Below are 21,854 nucleotides of genomic sequence, written 5' to 3'. Positions count from 1 at the left end.
ACGTTACACCCCCATAGAACATGAGCACCATTGTGTGCAATTGTGCATAAAATGATGGCAGTTTCATGAAATTGCTGACTCTTATCAATGGCTGCAGGCCGATGAGAGTGTATCTTGCACTCTGTTCCTCCTTAGCACACCAGTCCTGGGGTGAATGGCCTTCTGCCCGACAACCTCATTTTTTATTTATTTATTTATTTAACTTCCCTGCTTGCTGCTCCTGTGACTTCATCCTCCCCCATCTCCCTCCCATGTCCTCTACCCACCCCTCTCCTGCCTTCCCGGCACATGATTGATGACTTCCTCCAGCGTTGCTCTAGCAGCCGGCCGAGGGCCAGAGGCAAGGAGCAGCTCCCTTGGGCAACCCCCATCCCGTATTTGCCCTGTTCACACTGGTCATCTGACAAAGCACTCTACTGCTACAACCAGGTAAGGTGGTAAGAGTTGGGAGCTCAGCCTTCTCTGGGCCCCTGCAACTCTGCACTATTACACTACTACCACTTAATGCTGACATTTTAGCTTTCTTTGCATTTTCCGGCACTCATTAGTTACATTTGGTATTGGATTGAACTATGCTCTGTTGCTGCCTTTTGCTGAACCCTGTTGTGCTCAGAGGTTTAAGTTGCTGTTGATCTATCGCTCTGTTTAATCTTGCTGCACTCGGGACTCTATTACTTTTTTGATTTCAGACATTGGGCCTCATTCCGAATATGGAGGTAGCCCTCCCGCTAAAAGCAGCATGGCTACCCCCATACCGAGTACCGGGTCCGGGTTCCCTGAATGGGGAAATACTGGGCCATTCTGACCTTGAAGGGCCCGGTATTTCCCCATTCAAGGAACCCGGAACCGGTACATCCCCATTCCCATTTGAGTCCCCATAGCTCTACCGGCGCCATTAACCCCCTACCTCCTGGGTCGTAATGAGGCCCATTGGGCCTCATTATTAGTTTGGAGGTAGCCATGCGCTTAATAAGGGCATGGCTACCTCAAACTCAGGTCCAGGTCCATGGTCTCTGAATGGGGAAACACCGGGCCATTCTGACTTTGGAGGGCCCAGTATTTCCCCATTCAGGGAACCCGGACCCAGACTATCCCCATTCCCATTGAGCCCCTATAGGGCTCAATGGGAATGGGGAGCATGCTAACAACGGGCCTGTTAATGATGGGCCCATTGTTAGCATGCTGGTCCCCTCACAGGATCCCCAAAGGACGTCTGGTCTGACCAGACGTCCAGAGCAGGTCCCACGAGGGGTAACGGTGCCGGCACCTTTACCAGCGCTGTTAACCCCTTACTGCCTCACTTGTAATGAGGCCCATTGTTACTAAACCTTGTTGCAATCGGAAATCACACCTTTGGACTGCTTAAACTTTGCTGCAATCAGAGTTCTTAGTTGCCTTTTGATTCCTGCCACTGTTTTAATTTTGCTGAATTCAGAAAATACTACACATTGTGAGTGTTTTAAACCTTGCTGCACTCAGAGGTCTTAGTTGCTGTTGATTTCTGCCATTGTTTTAAACCTTGCAGCTCTCACAATGTACACATTACGATTGCTTTAAATGTTGCTGCACTCAGAGATCTGAGTTGCTGTTGGTTCCTGGCACTGTTTGAATCGTGTCACAATCAGAGGTTACACATTAGGACTGCTTATATATTGTTGCATTCAGAGATTTTAGTTACTGTTAATTGTTGCCACTGTTTGCTCACTATATTCAGATGTTACCACACATTGTGACTGCTTTAAATCCTGCTGCACGCAGAGGTTTTAGTTGCTGCTGTCTCCAGCCACTATTTTATAAAATTGCTGTACTCAGAATCTTAGACACTAATTTATTCCTGCCACATAAGCATTGTCACTGTTCAAAGCCGGATGCACTTAGTAGTTCTGCTGCTGTGGTTTCTGCAATTGCTGAGCCTTGCTGTGCTCAGGGGCTCTAAAACTGTGTTGATTTGTGGCACTGTTTCTAAACCTTGCTGCAGTCAGAAATTACACATTTTGACTACTTTAAATCTTGCGCTCAGAGGTTTCAGTTACTCTTGATTCCAACCACTGTTCAAATCTTGCTGTGCTTAGATGTCTATCGGCCTTTGATTCCTACCACTGTCTAAAATGCTGCTGCACTTAGAGCTTTGAGTTGCTGTTGATTCCTGCCACTGTTTGAATCTTGCTACACTCTAGGGTTTAGCTACTGTTGACAACTACCACTCTTTAAATCTTACAGTACCCACAATTTCCTCTGGTGTGTTGATTCCAAGCACTGCTTAAATCTTTCCACGTTCAGGGGTTTAACTACAGTTTACTCCTGCCACTGTTTGTCTTGCTCTGCCCAGAGGTTTTGCTACAGGGTTGACCCCTGCTACCTACTGTTGATACCTGCCACTGGCTTAATCGTGCTCCACTGTGAGGTTTAAGTAAGTTGCTGTTGACTCCTGCCACTGTTTGAATCCTGATTCATTCAGAGGTTTAACTACTGTTGTCTCCTGCCACTGTTTAATTCTTGCTGAACCCAGAAGTTGTGTTACCCCCATGCCCCCATCCTTGCAACATCAAAGAAGTAACTGCGTGCAATGACACTTGGATAAGGCTCCCTCATAATAGAGGAAAGGTTACACTCGGAGCCTTGATTATTGCTGTGTTCTACCTACAGCCCTTCCCATAAAAAACAAGACCTCAGACCCGGATTTTACCTGGACTTTTGTACTCTCAATTACGTCTGCCCACAGGGCAACTCTGACAGAGGTCTGCCTACACCTTACAACTGTACCGCCCTAGTACTGGACCACCACACAGTGGTCCCCAACTCTGGGTACCCAATACCCAACCACCACAGAGATTCCTTTGCCACTATGAAGCTGTATTGGGCATCCACTAGGAGGCTTTCGCCGCTGTGAACATGATACAACCAACCACAAACACAACCCTCCCCACTGCTTATCAGTACTGTGTGACAACTGGGAGGTTTTCACCACTGTGACCCCAATACGGACACAAAACCCAAACACCAGTGAAAGGCATTCCCCACTGTGAAGCAGTACCACGCGGCACCAGGAAGGCTACTGCCGCTGAGAACCCGATACTAGCATAAAATCCAACCACCACAGAAAGTCCTTCATCACTGTGTTCAAAGATGTACACCACACTGCATGTCAGACCACACCCTCTTAAAAGGAAACTGGATAGCTTAGAACCAGGAATGGAGACCACGAAAAAACCGACCCGAGAGAGCATCCGCCCCTGGAAACATACTAGAAGACATTTCAACCCAAACCCAAAACTAATGACACCATCAACAACCACGGTGATGCCGACATTGCAGCAGAAGGCCTGGCTTATTCCAAAGAAAAAGACAAAGGAAAACATTAAACATCCAGGAGAGCACACGCCTCTGGAATACATACTTCACAAACCCAACCCAAAAACAAGAAACAAATACCACCAACTTGCCTCGATACAATAAAGACCAGGAAACAAGAAAGGAAAACAGAAACAGAAAGGAAGTCACACCCCAACAGAACTCACAACACCCAGAACCCCTGGGGGGACACCACTAAATGGACTAAGGATACAGTCCAAGAAAAGAGCAAACACAGAATACATCTCACACTATCTCTCCACCTATGACTCCAACTCAACGGAGAACAAACAACCGACAAATAATCCACAAGAAAAAATCCAAACAAACCTGGACATATCAAAATGCAAAACACAGCAACTCGGAAAACACCTTTGGCAAACCCCAATAAGAATCGGGGCAAGCTTGAATCCATGACCACTCACAACCCCTACATAATGAAAGACTGGAAACAAGCTCCCACATACTAACAAATAACCAACCACCATGAACCAGAGCTAAGTAACCCTGCCATGAACCTAATTTAACTCAACAAAGAGACAGAGCACCCAAAAAAGCACCCAGCAACAATCTCAGCAAACAGCCTCACCCAAGAGAGAATCCCAAGAAAAGAAACCCGACCAACACCACCCGAGCTCAGACACATGAAAGAATAGACAACAACCCACAAGTGAAAACAGACACACTGTACTGCAGCATACTCAACGTAAGATCCTTGGCGAAAACACATTAGAGAAATATATGACCACCTAAGGGAGGGCAGCACAGACAGATGTTTCTTCACAGAAATATGGCTATCAGACAACTACGAAACAATTGCCCATGAAGCCATACCAGACAGTGTCAAACTAATACATGCCAACTGAGAAAACAAAGAGGCTGCAAAATCACAATGTAGCAAAAAGATCACATCTGAGCCATACCATTCCCCTCAACAGACATAGAGGACTTTGAATATCTCCTATTGTCAAGATAAAACTCAATGACCAAGCAAGTATTGCTTCCGATCTACAGACCACAAGCCTAAAACACAAACTTTCTAACAAAGCTCACTGATTCCATCACCAACCTTTCCACCTACCATGATAACCTAATTTTCCTTGGAGACTCTGACATCTGGTTCAAAAGAGAGAACGAATCCACAGCAAACTCACTCTGCGCCCTGTTGGAAACACTCCACTTCAAACAAGTAGTGAACGGATACACCCACAATTCTAGACACACCTTGGATGCAATCTTCTGCAGAGACGGGCTCTCTAGCACTGCCCCACTGTTACCAATAAGATGAATTGACCACCACCTGATACCATTCTCCGTCAAAGGTCCAACCCGCATAATGCCTGGGAAACACAATACTACATGCTACAAAGAACATAATCTGGAAGCGTCTTGATCAATGAAGTGTAACAATTTACGTGTGTTTCCTGACTGTTATTCTGAAATAAAAGTAAGCAAATCTGGCAACTTTATTAAGCAACTATCCCAGAGATATTATTGGATATGAAATTCTGCATGTTCTCAATTTTGTAAAACATTTGGAATTTCCCTCAACGCCAGTTGAATTTGAATTTTCCAAACATCCTCTCATCCCTGATTATTTGGCAATACCCAAATATGGATTTTCCATTACTGAAAAAAGAATCATAATGATGAAGACAGGACACAGTTGTGAAGTTCTTGACTTCGCATGTTGGAAGCATGTGATGTCATGTGGAATGTTCTGCTGTGAATGAGAGAATGTTTGGTTGAGGGTTCCAATCCCAGGCAGTTAGAGAGTCCCTGCCTGGGTGATGCGTGCCAGTGTTCTATGTTCTTTGTAACTTATGTATGTAACTGCAACTAAGAAGATGTTAATAAACCTGAAGTAACCACAAGAAACCTAAGAGGTCCTTCATTACATTGGCGACTAGCTTGTCAAAAAGAAGAAGAACCTACTTGTGAACAGAATCAAAGCTGGTGAATCTGCTGCAGCAGGTGCAGAAAGAAGAAGGAAGAGAAAACACTGCCCCCAAACAAGTAAGCCCCATCACCCAGGGCCCCATAGGGAGGACTTTTAGCCCTGCAGACCAATAAAGGAAAGGTCATGGGCATACCCCAGCAAGGCTATTTTAAGGAGAAAGTGTCCCAGGGCCCATCAAAGAGGAGAACTGTTACTAGCCTGGGCAGAAGAGGAGAGGACTGCTGGAGATGAGAGGCTATGGTTTTAAATGCCGAGTAAGAAAGTAGCTGGCTTACAAGACCGGTAAAGCAGTTGCCTCTCTAAAGTGAAATTGCTGGTTCACAATAATGGAAAAGCGGTGTCCTTCGAAGTGGAAATGTGGAAGAGAGAAAATGTTTTGTTTTGCCACATTGTTTACTGGGCCATCTAGAGAGCGTTAATCAGCTGGAGTTCTGCAATGCACTAGTATCTGCATGGGTGAATGAATAAGCAGACAACTATTGGAACAAGAGGGACGTGAAAATGAGCCTACCGAAGTTTGGTGCTCACAATGTGGGTACTTTGTGAATTCTGCAGTGTAATGGATGAAGTCGGAGCATGTTCGGCCTGTCCCAGATGGTGAACGTGGTTCACATCAACAGCAGAGCGACCGTTGGATTTGCGGAGCTCCGTGCGCACTGATGTGCTGGGGGAACTGATGATGCAACAGCACTGGTGTGAGTCATGGCAATCAGGAAGAATGTTGGCTCTGGCAAGGGAGGAGGTTATGTTTGCCATGAAGAAAGGACCCTGCGACTTGCTGAGAGCACCAGTGGGGGTGGCTGGTTAACAAACTTTGTGACTGGACTTTAGTGTCATATGTCTCGAGGATCGAACTGAGGCACCAGTAGCAGGTAAAGAGGAATGGAGCTCACCGGAGCTGCTTTGGATCACTGGATAATAAGGTACTGTGTGCAGGTGGCCAGCGACGTGTTTCCGGAAATGTTTGCCACTCGCCGGTAAAGAGGAAAGGAGCCTACTGTTTGTGGGAGTAGACATTTTTTGTGCTTTATTACGGACACAAGGCTGCAGAGGATAATGTATGTCAATGAGAACTCCAATACCCATTCCACAAGTTAGGGTGGTGGCAGCTGGTGAATGTATTCCAAAAAATTAATAACTTGTAAAGGTGCAAGTTCAAGAATCTATGGGCCTCAGACTGATAGAGTCTAGTAAGGCCTTAACTGAGGAACTGAAGGCGCAGGCTCTTGCATTGCAACATGGAGCAGGGGCGGATAGAGATGAGGTTCGCTGGGAAAGAGAAACTCCTGAGCATAACCCCAGGAGCCCTAGTACCAGAGGCCTTTATCTCTCTCGGTCCCTGGACTCTGCCACCCCCATGTCCCCTGGCGCACATGAGCACAGGGCCACAGGGATGGCAGATTACTATCCAGCCAGAAGCATGGGGCTCATAGGCCAGTACCACCCAGGAATGGAGGGGCGGGCATCCGGGTATGGGCACCCCAGCACAGTGCAATTTAATGGGGAACCCCAGGAGAGTAGGCCCCTTAAGGGCATCCTGAAAACCTCTGCCCAGTTAGGTCAGTGGGGGGGTACCCAGCAAATCCTGGCAGCAAGGAGGGATCTGAGGACTCCTCTGAGCACCACAGGAAACAGGAGACCAGGTCCCCACATTCTGCCAGCCATTCCCAGGCTCGCAGAATCCGGGAAAACCTGGAAGATCTGACGGGAACCTCTGGGAGCAGTGCCTCTGAGTCAGAGGATGAATGGACCAGGGTTACCCGAACCAAAAGGGCCAGTAAGGCAAAAAGGGCCTTGCTTAAGGACCCCTTAAAGCAGATTAAGGCGATCAGGAGCGTCATCACGCCTTACCATAAGAACGCTAAGTATTCTGTTTGGGAGCACTTAGAGTTGTTTGAGCAAATGATGGAGACTTTCCATTTGAAGGACAGCCAAAGCTGTATTCAATATGTAAAGTGGACCTTCTCCCCGGAATACTCCAGTTTCTTTGCGGGGCTGGAGGACCAAAATCATTTAAGATGGTCCACCTATAAGGCGGCCATCTTGAAACATTTTTCCATTCATAGAAATCCTCAAGAGGCTCGCAAGGCAGCCTACAATTTGCAATGTGGGGAGGATCAGGCCCCACAAGAATTTGTGCAAGAACTAAAACGTGCTTTTGCACAGACCACCAGAAGGGTGCGCACAGACAGTAGAGAATTCATTAATACATTTTTTCATGCCTTGCCCAAATACATAATGACCCAGCTCGTATGGGATTTTCACGAGAAAAGATCTTTAGACTGGGTCATTGAACAGGCTACCCGGATCTACGAGGTGCAGAAACCGGCAGATAGCAAAAGTAATGCCCAGAAAAACCCCAAAGCCAACAGCACCCCTGCTGCTGCCAAGGTGGCAGAGGTAAAGGTCACCCCCGTTTTGGATTTGGAGATGGGGGGCCTAAAAACCTACCTGCACCTAATAATGCTAGGCCCAGGAGGTCCTCGGGTCAGTCACAGACAGGGAGCCAAGGAGGCAGCCCCACAAATGGGGTCCCTCGCTCTCCTGATTATGTAAGTCCCCGTTACAAGGGAAATCGACCCATCCTGGGTTATGTGTGGACTCCCCCAGCCCAAGGGGGGGGATCCAACCAAGCACCGAACCCAGGGAACTTCCCTCCAAACTTTCCACAGGAGGGCAGAAATTTACCAAACCCTGGGCAGCACTTTTTCCCCAGATATCCACCCGACTTTCAGCCCCAAAACCATCCATCCTTCTTTCCCCAATTCCCTGAGCCCAGACAACCTAATCCGGGAGAGGGGAGGCCAAGGGTGGAGGGGTACCCAAATCTTCCCAACCAAGGGTACTACCAAAGAAGGGATAGCTACCCTTCCCGGGATCAGCCCAGGGGAGAAAACAGGGCCCCGTATCAGCCTGAGCGGGTTTCCCAGTTAGAGCGCCAGGTTCAAAACATGGCGCGGGATCTGGGTCACATACTGAGGGCTCAGCAGAACCCTCAGATGGGCGTGCCGGCGCAGAACGCACCCAACTCTGGACCTGGTGCCCCAGAACAATGACGGGGGCAGCACCCCGATAACTCACCGGTTCCCAGGGAGGAGGCACAAAGGGAAGGGGGGTGTAAAGCCTTGGAGGAAGCTTCCTTCCTCACTTGTAAACAGCCCCTGGAAACCCAGGAACCGGAAACAAAATCTCTTGCCCCTGAAAGTCTGCCTCCTAAGGAGCAGAGGGGGGGTAGGAGAAACAAAAGACCCAAACAGACTCAGTTTGAGGAGGAGGTACAGATCTTCCAATTTGAGGGGGAGGGATCCTCAGAGGGTCCTGGGAAAAGGATCTTCTCCTTCAGAGAGGGGGGAACTCCTCCCAAAGAAAAACGGGTCCCTAGGGATGCAAATCCAGACTGGGGAGATGTGGAGACTGAGCTACCGCCGCCCACCATCTCATCCCAGAACCAACAGCAAGAAAATCCCCTGGTTCAAACCCATCCTGGTGACTGCCTCCATAAAAGGGGGGGCGACCCAGAACCGGAGCCAGGGGAACCCACAATGGCTCTGATCTCCAGTTGCCAATTTTTTCTTTCAGATTCCCAAGGCTCTCCACAGAATTCTGCCCAAATCTCTTCACTAGCGATGTCCAAAACCAGAAAGTTAGCCCACCAGTTGTCCAAAAATGTACATTATCTGTGCCCCCTTGAAGAGAAGGAGGGAAGATACTATGCCCCGGTACAAGTACAGGGGCAGGGTACAATTTTGGCACTGGTGGACACTGGATCTCAAGCTACCCTTCTGTCCAGAAGGGCCTTTGACGAACTGAATGCAGGAAGGGGAGAGAATTACCAAATTCCTCTCACCTCACTTCCTGGACAACTCCAGAACTTTGACGGGAAGGAAATTCCCGTTGAGGGGACTGCAGACTTGGACATTAAAATTGGGCGACACAAGTTGAAACACCCGGTCATAGTTGTGACCCCAGAGGGCACCCCTTGTTTACTAGGGAATGACCTCCTGAGAAGGTTGTCACCCCTAATAGATTGCGTAAACAAGGTCCTCTGGACCCAGACTAGCCGACCAATAAAATTAAAACAGAGTGTCAACCATGTTAGTTTAAACGGCCCATGCCACATGGTTGAACAAAAATCTGACCAAGTAGAATTTCACTTCCAGAATAGCCAAATTCCAGACGTGACAGTAATAGCAGTAGGACAACAGACTGGTGATGGAGGGTCCTCTCTATTTCTGAAAATCAACCTTCCTTCCAGTCTAAAGTGGTACTCCACGCTGGAAGGAAATACCCTGAGATTCTATACTAACCCACAATCAGAAACTCCCACTCCTATAGTCCAGAAAGATGTGAAATCAGCTCAGAGCCTGGCTGATATTCAGCAAATTGGAGAGCAGTTGTTCATCCCCGTTCAGTTAAATGATGGGAAGGACTCTGTTCTCGCTCGAGTGTGTGTGAACAACGGTAAGAGCTTCATCAGCGAAGCCATGTTCCGCCAACTCCCAAAAGATCCAGCCATTCCCACATTCAAACTGATAGACAAATGGGAAATGGACCTGGAAGCGCCTAATTCCAAACATCTCCTGCCAAGCAGGTGTATGCTCAAAATCTCCATTGGCAACAAGAGCATAGTCCACAATTGTTGGGTCGTGCGAGACGTCCCTGCCGCCTTTTACTTAGGCAGTGACATTCTCAATCGCTTTGCCATTAGTTTGGACCTAATAAACTTCAAAGCTTGGTCCCGATTAGCGGATAATCCCATGGGCTTTGATGATCCAGAAAAAGCATTTAGGTCAGCTCAATTGCTACCTTATGCAGTTGAAATTCAGATCAAAGAGGAAGTCACCATCCCAGAAAGGACCCGACAATTCTCCCTGGAAGTGAAAGTTAAAAGAGGACAACATTTGAAAAACCCTGATGCTTACATACATCTAAACGCTTCTCTCCAACAGCAAGGGTTGGGGGTAAACCCAACTCCATTAGTCAGTATAGAACATGACACCATTCTAATAGAGGTGGATAACAGCGACTTAAAGAGTATTACTCTAGCCGCAGGCACCATTATTGGAATGGCGGTTGATGACCGACATTTTTCCATCGACTTAGTAAATGAACTGTTAGGACCAATCCCCAAGGACTGTTTTGACAGTGACAGTGAGGACAATACAACACCAGACAGGATTTTTACCCGGCATGGGGGGAACTTCCTGGTGTACACTTCCTGCCCCTATGGTAAGGAAGATGTGACTTGTGACTTCAGGAGGGATGAGGTGATTTTCCAGGTCCATGAGGGCTGCCTTTCCCACCTGAAGCTTCCAGTCCAAATCAGCACTCTGACCAGGGACTTCTCCACCCAGCTGGAGGAGGCCGCTGAGATAGCCAAACCAGAAGTCTTTCCAGGCTTCAGGCAGATGGTGGAAGAGAGAGTCAACCTAGCTGATGCCTGTATGACTCTGGAACAAAAGCAAAAGTTGAAACAAGTTTTCTTGGATTTCCAAGATCTCTTTGCGGTAGACTCATATGACTGTGGTCGCACCGACATCCACACAACCACAATCCCCACGGACCCTGGCATGACTCCTGTGTTTGTGAAGCAATATCGCTTGCCTCTCACATCAATGGAGTCCCTTACTGAAATAATTAAGAACCTTGAGTCCAGGGGAATAATCTGTCCAGTCCACAGCACCTTCAATAATCCGGTGCTGGGAATATTGAAGCCAAACGGCCAGTGGAGACTCTGTGCCGACCTCAGGGAGCTCAACAAACGGGTCCATACTTCCCGATGGCCTCTTCCCTACATTGACCAAGGGCTGGCCCAGATTCAGGGGTCACAGGTATTCACTGCGATAGACCTGACCAATGGATACTGGACCGTGCCTGTCAGTAGGGAGGACCAATACAAACTGGCTTTTACCTTTGGGGGCCAGCAGTACACATGGACCCGGACTCCCTTCGGATACCTTAACTCCGGTAATGAGTTCAATATCTTCCTACATAAGGCCATGCCCGACCTGGGTGCGAGGGGTAACCTGGCTTATGTAGATGATGTCCTCATCAAAAGTTCATCTGTGGAGGAACACATAGCGGAGATCCGTTATGTTCTGACGCAGTTGAGGGCCGCCGGAGCAAAACTTTCCTTCCAGAAAGCACAGTGGTGTAGAACCCGTGTTAATTTCTTGGGGCATGAGATTACTCCTCAGGGTCTCTGTCCCCAGGAAAAGAAAGTGGAAGCACTTCAGAAACTGAAAGACCCCACAACTCTGCGAGAACTAAGGAGCCTCCTTGGACTGACTAATTACAGCAGAAAGTTCATTGAGGGCTACGCAGTGCCGCTAATGGTGGTGGACACATTAAACCCATTCCGCAATATTACGAGGTTCCCTCGCGGGACCCAATGTGGACGTCTGGTTTTACCAGATGTCCTTACCTGGTCCCCCGAAGGGACCAGGGAGCGAACAACGGGCCGGTCGTAATCGGCCCGTTATTAGCTCCTGCGCCCATTCCCATTGAGAACCTATGGGGGCTCAAATGGGAATGGGGAAGGTCCGGGCCCGGGTTAACTGAGGGAGGAATTACTGGGCCCTCCAAATTCGGAATGGCCCGGTAATTCTCCATTCAGGGGACCCGGACACGGTTTTGGAGGCAGCCATGCCCTTATTGGCTACCTCCAAAGTCGTAATGAGGCCCCATGACTTCAAGTGGTTATGAATGCGCATGTGTGAGGTGGAAGTTGATGTGCTTGTTTAGCATAACAGTGTGCTCCTATGGATTGACATTCTTATAGAGTTTGCAGGTTAGGGGTGCCCAGCGCCCGTGGACTTTTAGGGAACAAAGTCAGCAATTGAGTAAAGGCTAGGGTAGTGCCAAAATGTGGTAGGTATAAGTCTTTTGAGGAATATAGGTATAACAGTCACACACGGTGTGGGCTTTTAGGAGTAAGTGATCTGCAGGTATAAATCCAGATGGAGTGTGTTATGTGTGGTGTATGACACGAGTAAGACTAGATATAACTGCTGCATAAGGTTGCAACATGGACTATTAGGTTAAAGAAATGGGAATGGAACCAGGGTTTAAGGTTTTGCACTTAGGTAGGTTAGTGCAACAAGGAATTTTAGTGTGTTTTTTTTTAAACTTAGAAAAATGTTTTTTTGGTTAGTATATTTTGCGAATGTTAGAGTGGTCAGGAGTTTGGTTAGTTTGCGTGATGGGTGGGAGTCACGCCAAGTCAGTAAGAGTGGTGTGTGTGTCATGTCGAGTCAGTATTTTGGTTAGCGTGAATGGTTAGTGTTATTGATGCGTAGAAATCACACCAAGTGAGTAAGTGCGGTGTGTGTGAGTCATGCCAGGCCAGTATTTTGGTTACTGTGAATGGTGTGTGGGAGTCACTCCAGGTCAGTAAGTGTGGTGTGTGAGTAACACCAGGTTAATAGTTTGGTTAGTCTGAATGGTGTGTGTGAGTCACAACAGGTCAGTAGTTTGGTTAGTCTGAGTGGTGTGTGTGAGTCACGCCAAGTCATCAGTAAGTGAGGGGTGTGTGAGTCATGCCTGGGTAGTCTGGGTGGTGTGTGTGAGTCATGCCAGGTCAGTGATTTGGTTAGTCTGAATGGTGTGTGTGAGTCATACCAAGTCAGTAAGTGAGGTGTGTGTGAGTCACGCCAGGTTAATAGTTTGGGTTAGTCTGAGTGGTGTGTGTCTGTGAGTCACGCCAAGTCAGTAAGTGAGGTGTGTGTGAGTCACGGCTGGGTAGTCTGAGTGGTGTGTGTGAGTCACACCAGGTCAGTAGTTTAGTTAAACTGAGTGGTGTGTGTGAGTCACGCCAGGTCAGTAGAAGAGGTTAGAGAGGGAGGACACCTTCTATGTTGTGGAACCAAAGTGAAAATGGAGGTCTGAATGTTTTACAGAGTTGCCTACTCTTTAAACAAGGTGCTTTGTGTGTTGTTGTAATTTCAGTATGGATGGGAGATGTGTTGCAATGTGCCTTCGTGTGTGTGTGTGTGCGTGCGTGCGTGTGTGCGTGCGTGCGTGCGTGTGTGTGTGTGTGTGTGTGTGTGGTGTTGTTATAAAGGAAGGAGATGTATTGTGAAGTGCTCATCTTTACATGTTTGAAGCCTGTGATGTCACATGGAATGTTGTGCTGTGAATAAGAGAATGTTTGGTTGAGGGTTCAAAGCCCAGTCAATTAGAGTCCCCCTGTCTGGGTGATGGGTGCCAGTGTTCTATGTTCTTTCTAACTTATGTATGTAACTGCAACTAAGAAGATGTTAATAAAACTGAAGTAACCACAAGAAGCCTAAGAGGTCACTTACTTACTGAAAAAGAATCATAATGATGAAGACAGGACACAGCGGTAATATTTTACACATATGACAAAACACTATACAACAAATGTACTTTTTGCAACTCCCAATGCGTGACCAATCTTCCTTTTACATATTTTAAACCTGCCTATTAGGTGAGGTACAGGAAACACAAGCAACAATCCCCTTACGATCGTATTACCTGTACTCCAAAGGTCCCCACAACAATAGAACAGAAAATGGGGTTCTTAAAGATGCCATCAAACACGTTCCTCTCTCCATGGATCTTTCGTGCGTTGATCTCGTTGAATAGCTGCATCAGGACAAACGTGTTGAAGATGATTGTGTAGTGTTCAGAAGGAGGAGAGTGTAGTGGTGCGTTTCTACCACTGTCAATCGTAAAAATATGTTCACCTAAAATCAGAAGAGGAGAAAAGAAAAGCTCTCTTAAAACACGTACTATATTTGTTTTATATTATCATTTATTTTGAACTGCAAGTTTTCAGATACGCTACTGCATATAGGCTACAGTAAAACCCCAAGATCAACTTTTACCTTGAGATGTTTGCAGACAGGAAACTTACAAACGTGACCTTATGAAAGTTATGTCATGTTATTGTGATTTGAAGAGAGCTACGTTTTCCACAGATGACTTGGTGCTGGAAGCCACAAAAAGCCATGTCTTTAACTGTTTCCAGAAGTGCTCATTAATAGTTATTTTTGATGTTTGCTGGCCGATATTCTGTAACACGGGCACCATGTGGAAAAAAGGCTCAGCCAAAAGACGACTGTTGCTGTGAGGAACCCTCATCAATTATCAATAACTAATCCGAGAAACAAGAAATGAGGGTGAAGGCCATGCACAGGACTTTGAAGTGGATATGCTTCACCACTGACAGGCACTGCAATAATGTAATCCTGAGGAGACATGCCCCCTCACGTGAATCTATGTTAGTAGACAAGCAGCTGATTTTGGTACTCATTGAACTCCAGGGATTCCCAAGTAGATGGACAGGACTTTGGTTATAACCGCTTGGGTTCCACGCAGGGACGTCATTTCACCAAAATGCCAGGGGTAGCGGAAGTGACATCACACAACCCTTGAGCCCCTGATGACATCACAGGAAGTGGTGTCATTTGACCCCACCCCAAAGAGATATCGCGGGTAGCGATGGAACACGACATTTCATCCTTTGACAAAACAGGAAGTGGCATCACATAGCACTGTACACTACGAAAAATATTGTTACGATATCACTATGTGATGTACATTCATACAAGAATGGATCGCCATATGTATCATTAAGTTCAGTGTGTATAGGCCCATATTACCAAATTACTGTGTATGCAAGCAGACGTCCATGACCAAATGATAAGCGTAAGTGCTATATAATAACACATTATTAAGCACTTGATATAAAAAAAATATACACCCAATATCACCCAACCTGTGTTGGTACTCATTTGTCGACCTCAGAAGGATGAACGGCTGAGTGAGGCATTTAAGAACAGACTAAATCAGTGACTCACCCCCTGAAGTGCGCCTAAAATAAACATTTAATGAGGCCACCAATTATTGTATAACCCGCCGATACCGTTGTTTCCATGCCAAGCGATCACAACTCCTGCAGGCGGGAGGCAATGTTCCCGCCAGGTCTGACCTGGCGGGTTTAACACCGCCTGCCTGCAGGCAGACGAGGAAACACCGGCAGCATTACGAGATGCTGCCGGTGTTTCCATGATCCCCATTCCCATTGAGTCCTATGGGAATGGGGATTAACACCATTCCGCGTCCGTGATTCCCGGGAAACCAGAGTTGTAATGCCCCGGTAATTCCGGGAATCACGGAGGCGGAATGGCAATTCGAGTCCGGCGGTAACCGAGGCGGTTTTACCGCCTCGGTTACCGCCGGACTCGTAATGAGGCCCATTATTTGGTATTCCTATTCTTTCTTATTTAGGGTCAGTGCTGAAAGTGTTAGAAGAAAAGTAAGAACAGGAGTCCCACAAGTCTTTTTTTAAGGGGTCTGAACAAGAAAGCCAGCCACCCCAGAAGTAAAGAGCCACAGCCCAGGAGCTTGCATTACTAAAAAAAAAATAAAAATAAAAAACAAATTTTTTTTTTTTTTTAGTAGAGGTCGCAAGGAAGACCACAGAGGTCGCAAGGGAGACCTCAGAGGTCGCAGTTGCGACCTCTGGCGACCCCCAAATGACGTCCCTGGTTCCACGAGAGGTATGGACCATGTTTATTTTTGCATTTGTGTCATTCGTAAGTGGTCAATTTCAACTTTTATTACAAGGTTAATCTGAGGTTGTAATGACCCATGTTCAGTAGCTATAAACCCATAATCTTTACTAACATTGAAGGGTTAAAGGTAAGGACACACAGAGAAAATCCACAAGGAGCTGAAGGGTAAACAATGGGGTAAGAAACAATCATTTCAGTTTTTCCTTGGTTTTGTGGTTCAGCTTAAATATATGTGCCCCATCTATTTGCGTGGTGAGATGTTCTCTAAAGTTCTCATATTAATTGTCAGCATGGGCTCCCACTGAGATTTCATCAGCAGAACTGAAACAAACAATAAAGCCACAAACACTTGTGTATCGGCGCGTTATAAATGCCATATCCTATCATATCAATATTTAATCAACTCTGCAAAAGCCAGAGATACATATTAAAACTTAGTGGGGTAACTACTGAGCCCTGTGGAACTCTACGGGCCATGCCATGAGGTGCGGAAGAGTAAGAAATAGAGGGACTCTCTGCAGTTACATGAAAATGAATCAATGCAGTGCAATACTGCTCTTCCCAACCCGAATCCATTACGCTCAAATCAAGATAGCTCACGGTGGCAAATGCTGTGGAGAGGTCCAGCAACACCGAACTCTGACTCAATCACTGGGCCTCATTATGAGTCCGGCAGTAGACAGGTGCCGGAGTCATTTCGTTTTTCGGGGCCCGGCAATGGGGACTTACCAGGGCATTACAGTCCCGGCGGTCCCGGTAATTCCCTATTGCCGGGTGCCAGAAAAAATGACTCCCCATTCCCATTCTACTCCCATTGGACTCAATGGGAATGGGGAGGATGGATGCACCAGCACCATTCATGAATGTTGCCGGAGCATTCGTCAGGGTCTGAGAGCGGGTACCATTCTGCCCGCTAGGTCAGACCTGGTGGGCTGAAAGGCACCCGCTCGCAGAACTCATTATTTGTCCGTCCGGAAGCAACGGTACCGGCAAGCTTACCAGCACTGTTGTTTGCAGACCGGCAAACTTATAATGAGGCCCACTGTCTTGTATTTATCTGTTTCCATGGACATCCGAATTCAGTCTGCACCACATAAAATAATGTCTTTCTTGTCTTCCTCAGAATTTAGAAGCATAAGGCAGATTAGAAATTAGATGGTAGGTATTTGAATCATTAGGGTCCAAAGCAGGCTTTTTTGGTAGGGTTTGACTACGTTTTAGGCTATCAATTTAATTAATGACAATCATGATAATCAGAGCCATGTTCGTTGGATAAAGTTTAAAGACACTACTGAGAAGAAAGTATAGAATACAAGTTGAGGTTTAACCAAAGGAAATTAGGCAAAGGGTATCTTAAGTGTAAGAGGTGAAAAGAATGAAAAAGAAAGAAAGAAAGGATGGAAGACAAGAAAAAAGAAAGCAAGAAAGAAACAATGAAAGAAAGTAGGAAAGAAAGAAAGAAAGAAAGAAAGAAAAGAAAGAAAGAAAGAAAGAAAGAAAGAAAGAAAGAAAGAAAGAAAGAAAGAAAGAAAGAAAGAAAGAAAGAAAGAAAGAAAGGTGCCAGTGAAACAAGGGTAGATAAACATAGACTAAAAAAAGGAGTCGCTGGCACAGTCACAGCCCTAGTCTACAGTGAAGGCTGCACAGCACCCCTGCCACCTATTATGCAACGGTTGGTTGGTTGGTTGAAGGTGTGTGTTTATGTCAGCAAGCCGCCACAACGGCAACTATGTGCCAAATAAGATCAGTGAAACCTAACTGTTATTTAATATGGTGCAAAATGTTCACCGCCCCTCCAATGTACTTTTAATTTCATGTCATCTCGTACCTTGTCCCTCAAATGTAATGGCTATATTCCTTGAATTTGAGATTTACTTTAATCCAATTTGCCTCCATGTAGCAGTGTCAAAACACAAAACAACTAATGGGAGGCCCATTAATTCAGCTTTATAAATTCAGTCAATGCAATGTGTTTGAGAGAATCCAATTCTGCTCTGGCAGTCAATAGAAGGCAGGCATCACTGCTGTTCTTCTTCCAGCGTCAAACACCTTCTCGTATTCAAGGAGATTAACATTAAACCAAACAAAGTTCAATGCAACACAAATATGTTCAGGTTATTCTATTGACACTGGTGTAGTGAAAATCTTTCATGTTGCTGACTGTTCTCTTTTAGGGGCCGATTCATGGAACAAACGTGCGCCGAAAATCTACACGCAAGCAGGCGCAAGCAGGCGCAAGCGGAAAAAAACAGGACATGGAAGTCCCTACGCGTGTACACCCCGGGATGTGCGCCAAACCCGTGCATGGCGCACAAGTCACAGCAACATCCCGAAAGGCGTGCGCGACGCGCACAGTGAAAGCGCACAACCTCGGTGCATACACCAGAAAGTGGGCGGGACACGGGGCGTAACGCGCGGAATGGGGAACAACGCGCGAAAATAAGGGCGTAACTGGGGATGTACTGCAGGGAAGCAGACGGAACGCCCACACGCACTCGAACCACACGTATTCATGGAATCGAATAGGGCAAAGCCACGCACAGCCAAAGACACGCACAAGCCGAAACACGTCCGCCACACGAAGGCAGGCGGTAGCGTCCCTGCGCATTACAAAAGTGGCAACATACAGCAATTGGGCCTGTGCGAGCGGGCTACGTGTATTTCAGGGGTTCGCATGACCTTTTTCACGCGATCGGGCCTGGGGGAGCGGGCTACGTGTATGTCAGGGGTTCGCGTGAACTTTTTCACAGGATCGGGCCTGAGGGAGCGGGCTACGTGTATTTCAGGGGTTCGCGTGAACTTTTTCACGCGTTCGGGCCTGGGGGAGCGGGCTACGTGTATTTCAGGGGTTCGCGTGAACCTTTTCACGCGATCGGGCCTGGGGGAGCGGGCTACGTGTATTTCAGGGGTTCGCGTGAACTTTTTCACGCGATCGGGCCTGGGGGAGCGGGCTACGTGTATTTCAGGGGTTCGCGTGAACTTTTTCACGCGATCGGGCCTGGGGGAGCGGGCTATGTGTATTTCAGGGGTTCGCGTGAACTTTTTCACGCGATCGGGCCTGGGGGAGCGGGCTACGTGTACTTTAGGGGTTCGCGTGAACTTTTTCACGCGATCGGGCCTGGGGGAGCGGGCTACGTGTACTTCAGGGGTTCGCGTGAACTTTTTCACGCGATCGGGCCTGGGGGAGCGGGCTACGTGTACTTCAGGGGTTCGCGTGAAGTTTTTCACGCGATCGGGCCTGGGGGAGCGGGCTACGTGTATAATCAGGGGTTCGCGTGAACTTTTTCACGCGATCGGGGCCACCACTCACCGTCTGCCTTGCGAGTAGAAGAACGCGTAGCCAACACCCGCTGTGAAGTAATAGCGTGTGAACCCCAACGGATGGAAAACACATGCACCGCACGAAAAGCACGTACAGAACAGTGTAAAGGCACGCGGGATCTCCAAGCCCTGCCAGGGCAACGCCCGTGCGCAAAACGTCACAGACGCGCTTACGCTATAAGGGCCTTTCCTCGATTTTCACGCTGACGTGCAGGATTTTCACGTGCCAAATCACTCCGTATCAAGCTGGCCACGCGAAAACACACGGAAGACCACGCTCCTGCCCAGAAGGCCGAATTACTGCCCCCCAGTGCCCCGAGCAGCCTCCCACGTGCCATCTGCTGCTGCCTGCCTGCCTGCCTGCTGCCACCGTGCCCTGCCATTTGGTGCCTGCCCATCAGCCATCTGCAGGGGTCCAGTTGCTGTGTCCACCCCTGCTGGAACAGAAGACTCCCGACTCAGATAACATCGCTCCACAGCCCAGCCCCAGGACCCAGTTGCCCACCCACTCCTGCCCCTGGGTTTGCCATGTCGGACACATCCACATCTGGCACCAGTGGCAACCCCCGGCCAGAGGGGCAGAGGGGCACCAGCTTCACTGCCACCGAAGTTGGTGTCCTGGTGGAGCAAGTCCTCGGGCAGTATGATGCCCTCTTCGGATCATCCCGCGCCAACAAGGAAGGACGGGAGAGGATCTGGGCCGACTGTGTGGTTGCCATCAACGCGGAGGGGGTGGCAACCCGCACCATCCAGAAGGTCAAGAAGCGCTGGGAAGACATGAGGTCCAGGACCCTCATGAAGGCCCGGCGCCTCGTGAAGGGGGGCCGGGGCCGCATGAGTTCCATCCAGATGGGGGTCCTGGAACGCGTACACCCAGCGCTCCACGCCCAGGTCCTTGAGAGGGAGACCCGTCTGGAGTTGAGCAGTAAGTGGCCAAGCATTGCTGTGTGAGACAGGGCATGTTGCAGTGTGCTGGTTGTCTGATACTTGCCTGTATGTGTGACATAGGCCATGTACGCATGTATGTGTGCAGGGACATCATGGTAATGCATGTGCGACCAGTAATGTGTGAGCCGCACGGTTGTTGCATGTGTTTAAATGCGACATGGGGAGCCCTATGCAGATTGTACACCTGAGAGCATGGTAGTCTCTGTCCTGGACATGGGTGAAGGTGACGGATGGGTGCTGATGCCAGGTACATATATGGTGTCCATGTCTGTGTGCCTGACCTGCGTGTCTGTGACTTGTGGATGCCATGGATGCATGACACATGTCTGTGACAATGTACAGATTCACTGATGCAGCCTAGTCATCCTTGTATCCACTGTGATTGGGGTGTACGGGGCCAGATGGATGTGACTGAGGTGAGGTGTGTGCATGTTATAGGCATGACCCATGATGCATGTGAGTTCCATTACATTGTATGTTTCGAGAGTCCATTGGACATGTATGGAAATGTCCATGGCATGCACCATGACTGTCACTGTGTGTGTTTTGCCTGGACTGACACATGTGTTGTGGAGGGACATGATGGAAGTGTACTTTGACAGTGGCACTCATCTGCTATTGCTTCCTGTCTAGGGGACCATTGAACAGTACCCTGATGCTTGTGTTCTATGTCTCCCTCTACGCAGCGGCTAGTGAAGAAGAGGGCGGAGACGGCGCTGTGGAGCAAGGCGGCGGGGATGCCCCGACGGCTGCAGCGGAAGGGGTGGGTGAGCCCCCACAGGGGCCTGCTACGACGGAAGACGGTGAGGAGCCATCCAGGTTGGTGGTTTCCACAGAGGAGGAGGAGGCCGCCACTGAGGCGCACATGGGGCCTGGTGGGGGCATCCCTGCTGGTGCAAGTGGTGCAGTCCAGGGGCAGGGGCAGGAGGCAGCACAGGTCACCGTGGAGGGGCCTGTGCATGTCGCTGTCCCTGACCCTGTGGGTGCACCACCATGCACCAGAAGGGATGCCCCGTCCCAGGCCCGTCCGCAGGTAGAGGGGATGTCCATGTCATCTGACTCCCCTCCACCTGCGGACGAGGGGACCCCTGGCCGTATGGAGAAAGTCCTGATTGGGGTCGCGATGCGCACGGCTGTGATTCGTGATGCCGTGCGTGCTTCCCAGGAGGAGCACGCACGTCATCACGAAGAGCACCGTGCCGACGTGGCCCAATTGGGATCGTCCATGTTCGGGGGGTTTCCTGCATGTGTCGGCCAATCTGGCGGCCCTCTCCTCCTCTGTGGAGACTATACGCCAGTCGTTCTCCTTGCCGTCTTCCGGTCCAGATGCCACCAGGGCCCCCTGTGGACCTGCCCTGACCAATGCAGCCAGCTCGGTGGGGATCCCATCCCTGCCACAGTCGGGAGTCAGAGGTCCAGGGGTGGACACCACAGCAACTGTACCCCAGCAGATGGAGGATGTGCCGGCATCATCAGGCAGGGCACGTGCACGACGGCGTCGGTGGATTCCATCAGCCTGGATGCCGTCGTGCTGGCAGAGGCAGTGGCGTCGGAGGCAGCAGCGGAGTCAACGTGGGAGGCATCATGGCTCGGGGCTATCAACATCGGAGGGGCAGGCATAGGCCGGAGGGCAGGAGGACCCAGAACGGGAAATGTCTTCCGTGTGGCAGCGGTTGGGCCAGCATATAGGTGCGGAGCGGCGGCGGGCGGAAGAGGCGCGGCTTTCAATGGTC

At 48.8% G+C, this 21,854-nt stretch overlaps 1 protein-coding gene across 17 annotated transcripts in view; it reads right to left on the bottom strand.

Annotated features, from left to right (window-relative positions):
* ATP2B2 (ATPase plasma membrane Ca2+ transporting 2) overlaps positions 1 to 21,854 on the bottom strand; it is a 2,164,916-nt gene that overhangs the window by 67,348 nt on the left and 2,075,714 nt on the right. For all 17 annotated transcript variants that reach the window (XM_069643898.1, XM_069643899.1, XM_069643906.1 and 14 more), the window contains one exon: positions 13,808 to 14,019. In XM_069643898.1, coding sequence (XP_069499999.1) covers positions 13,808 to 14,019 — 212 coding nt within the window. The remainder of the gene's footprint in view (positions 1 to 13,807; positions 14,020 to 21,854) is intronic.

This window comes from Ambystoma mexicanum, chromosome 2p (assembly GCF_040938575.1).
Source record: "Ambystoma mexicanum isolate Mex_15411 chromosome 2p, UKY_AmexF1_1, whole genome shotgun sequence".
Lineage (NCBI taxonomy): Eukaryota > Metazoa > Chordata > Amphibia > Caudata > Ambystomatidae > Ambystoma > Ambystoma mexicanum.
The sequence above is the reverse complement of the archived record's forward strand: the minus strand, read 5'-3'. Positions and strand labels throughout refer to the sequence as shown.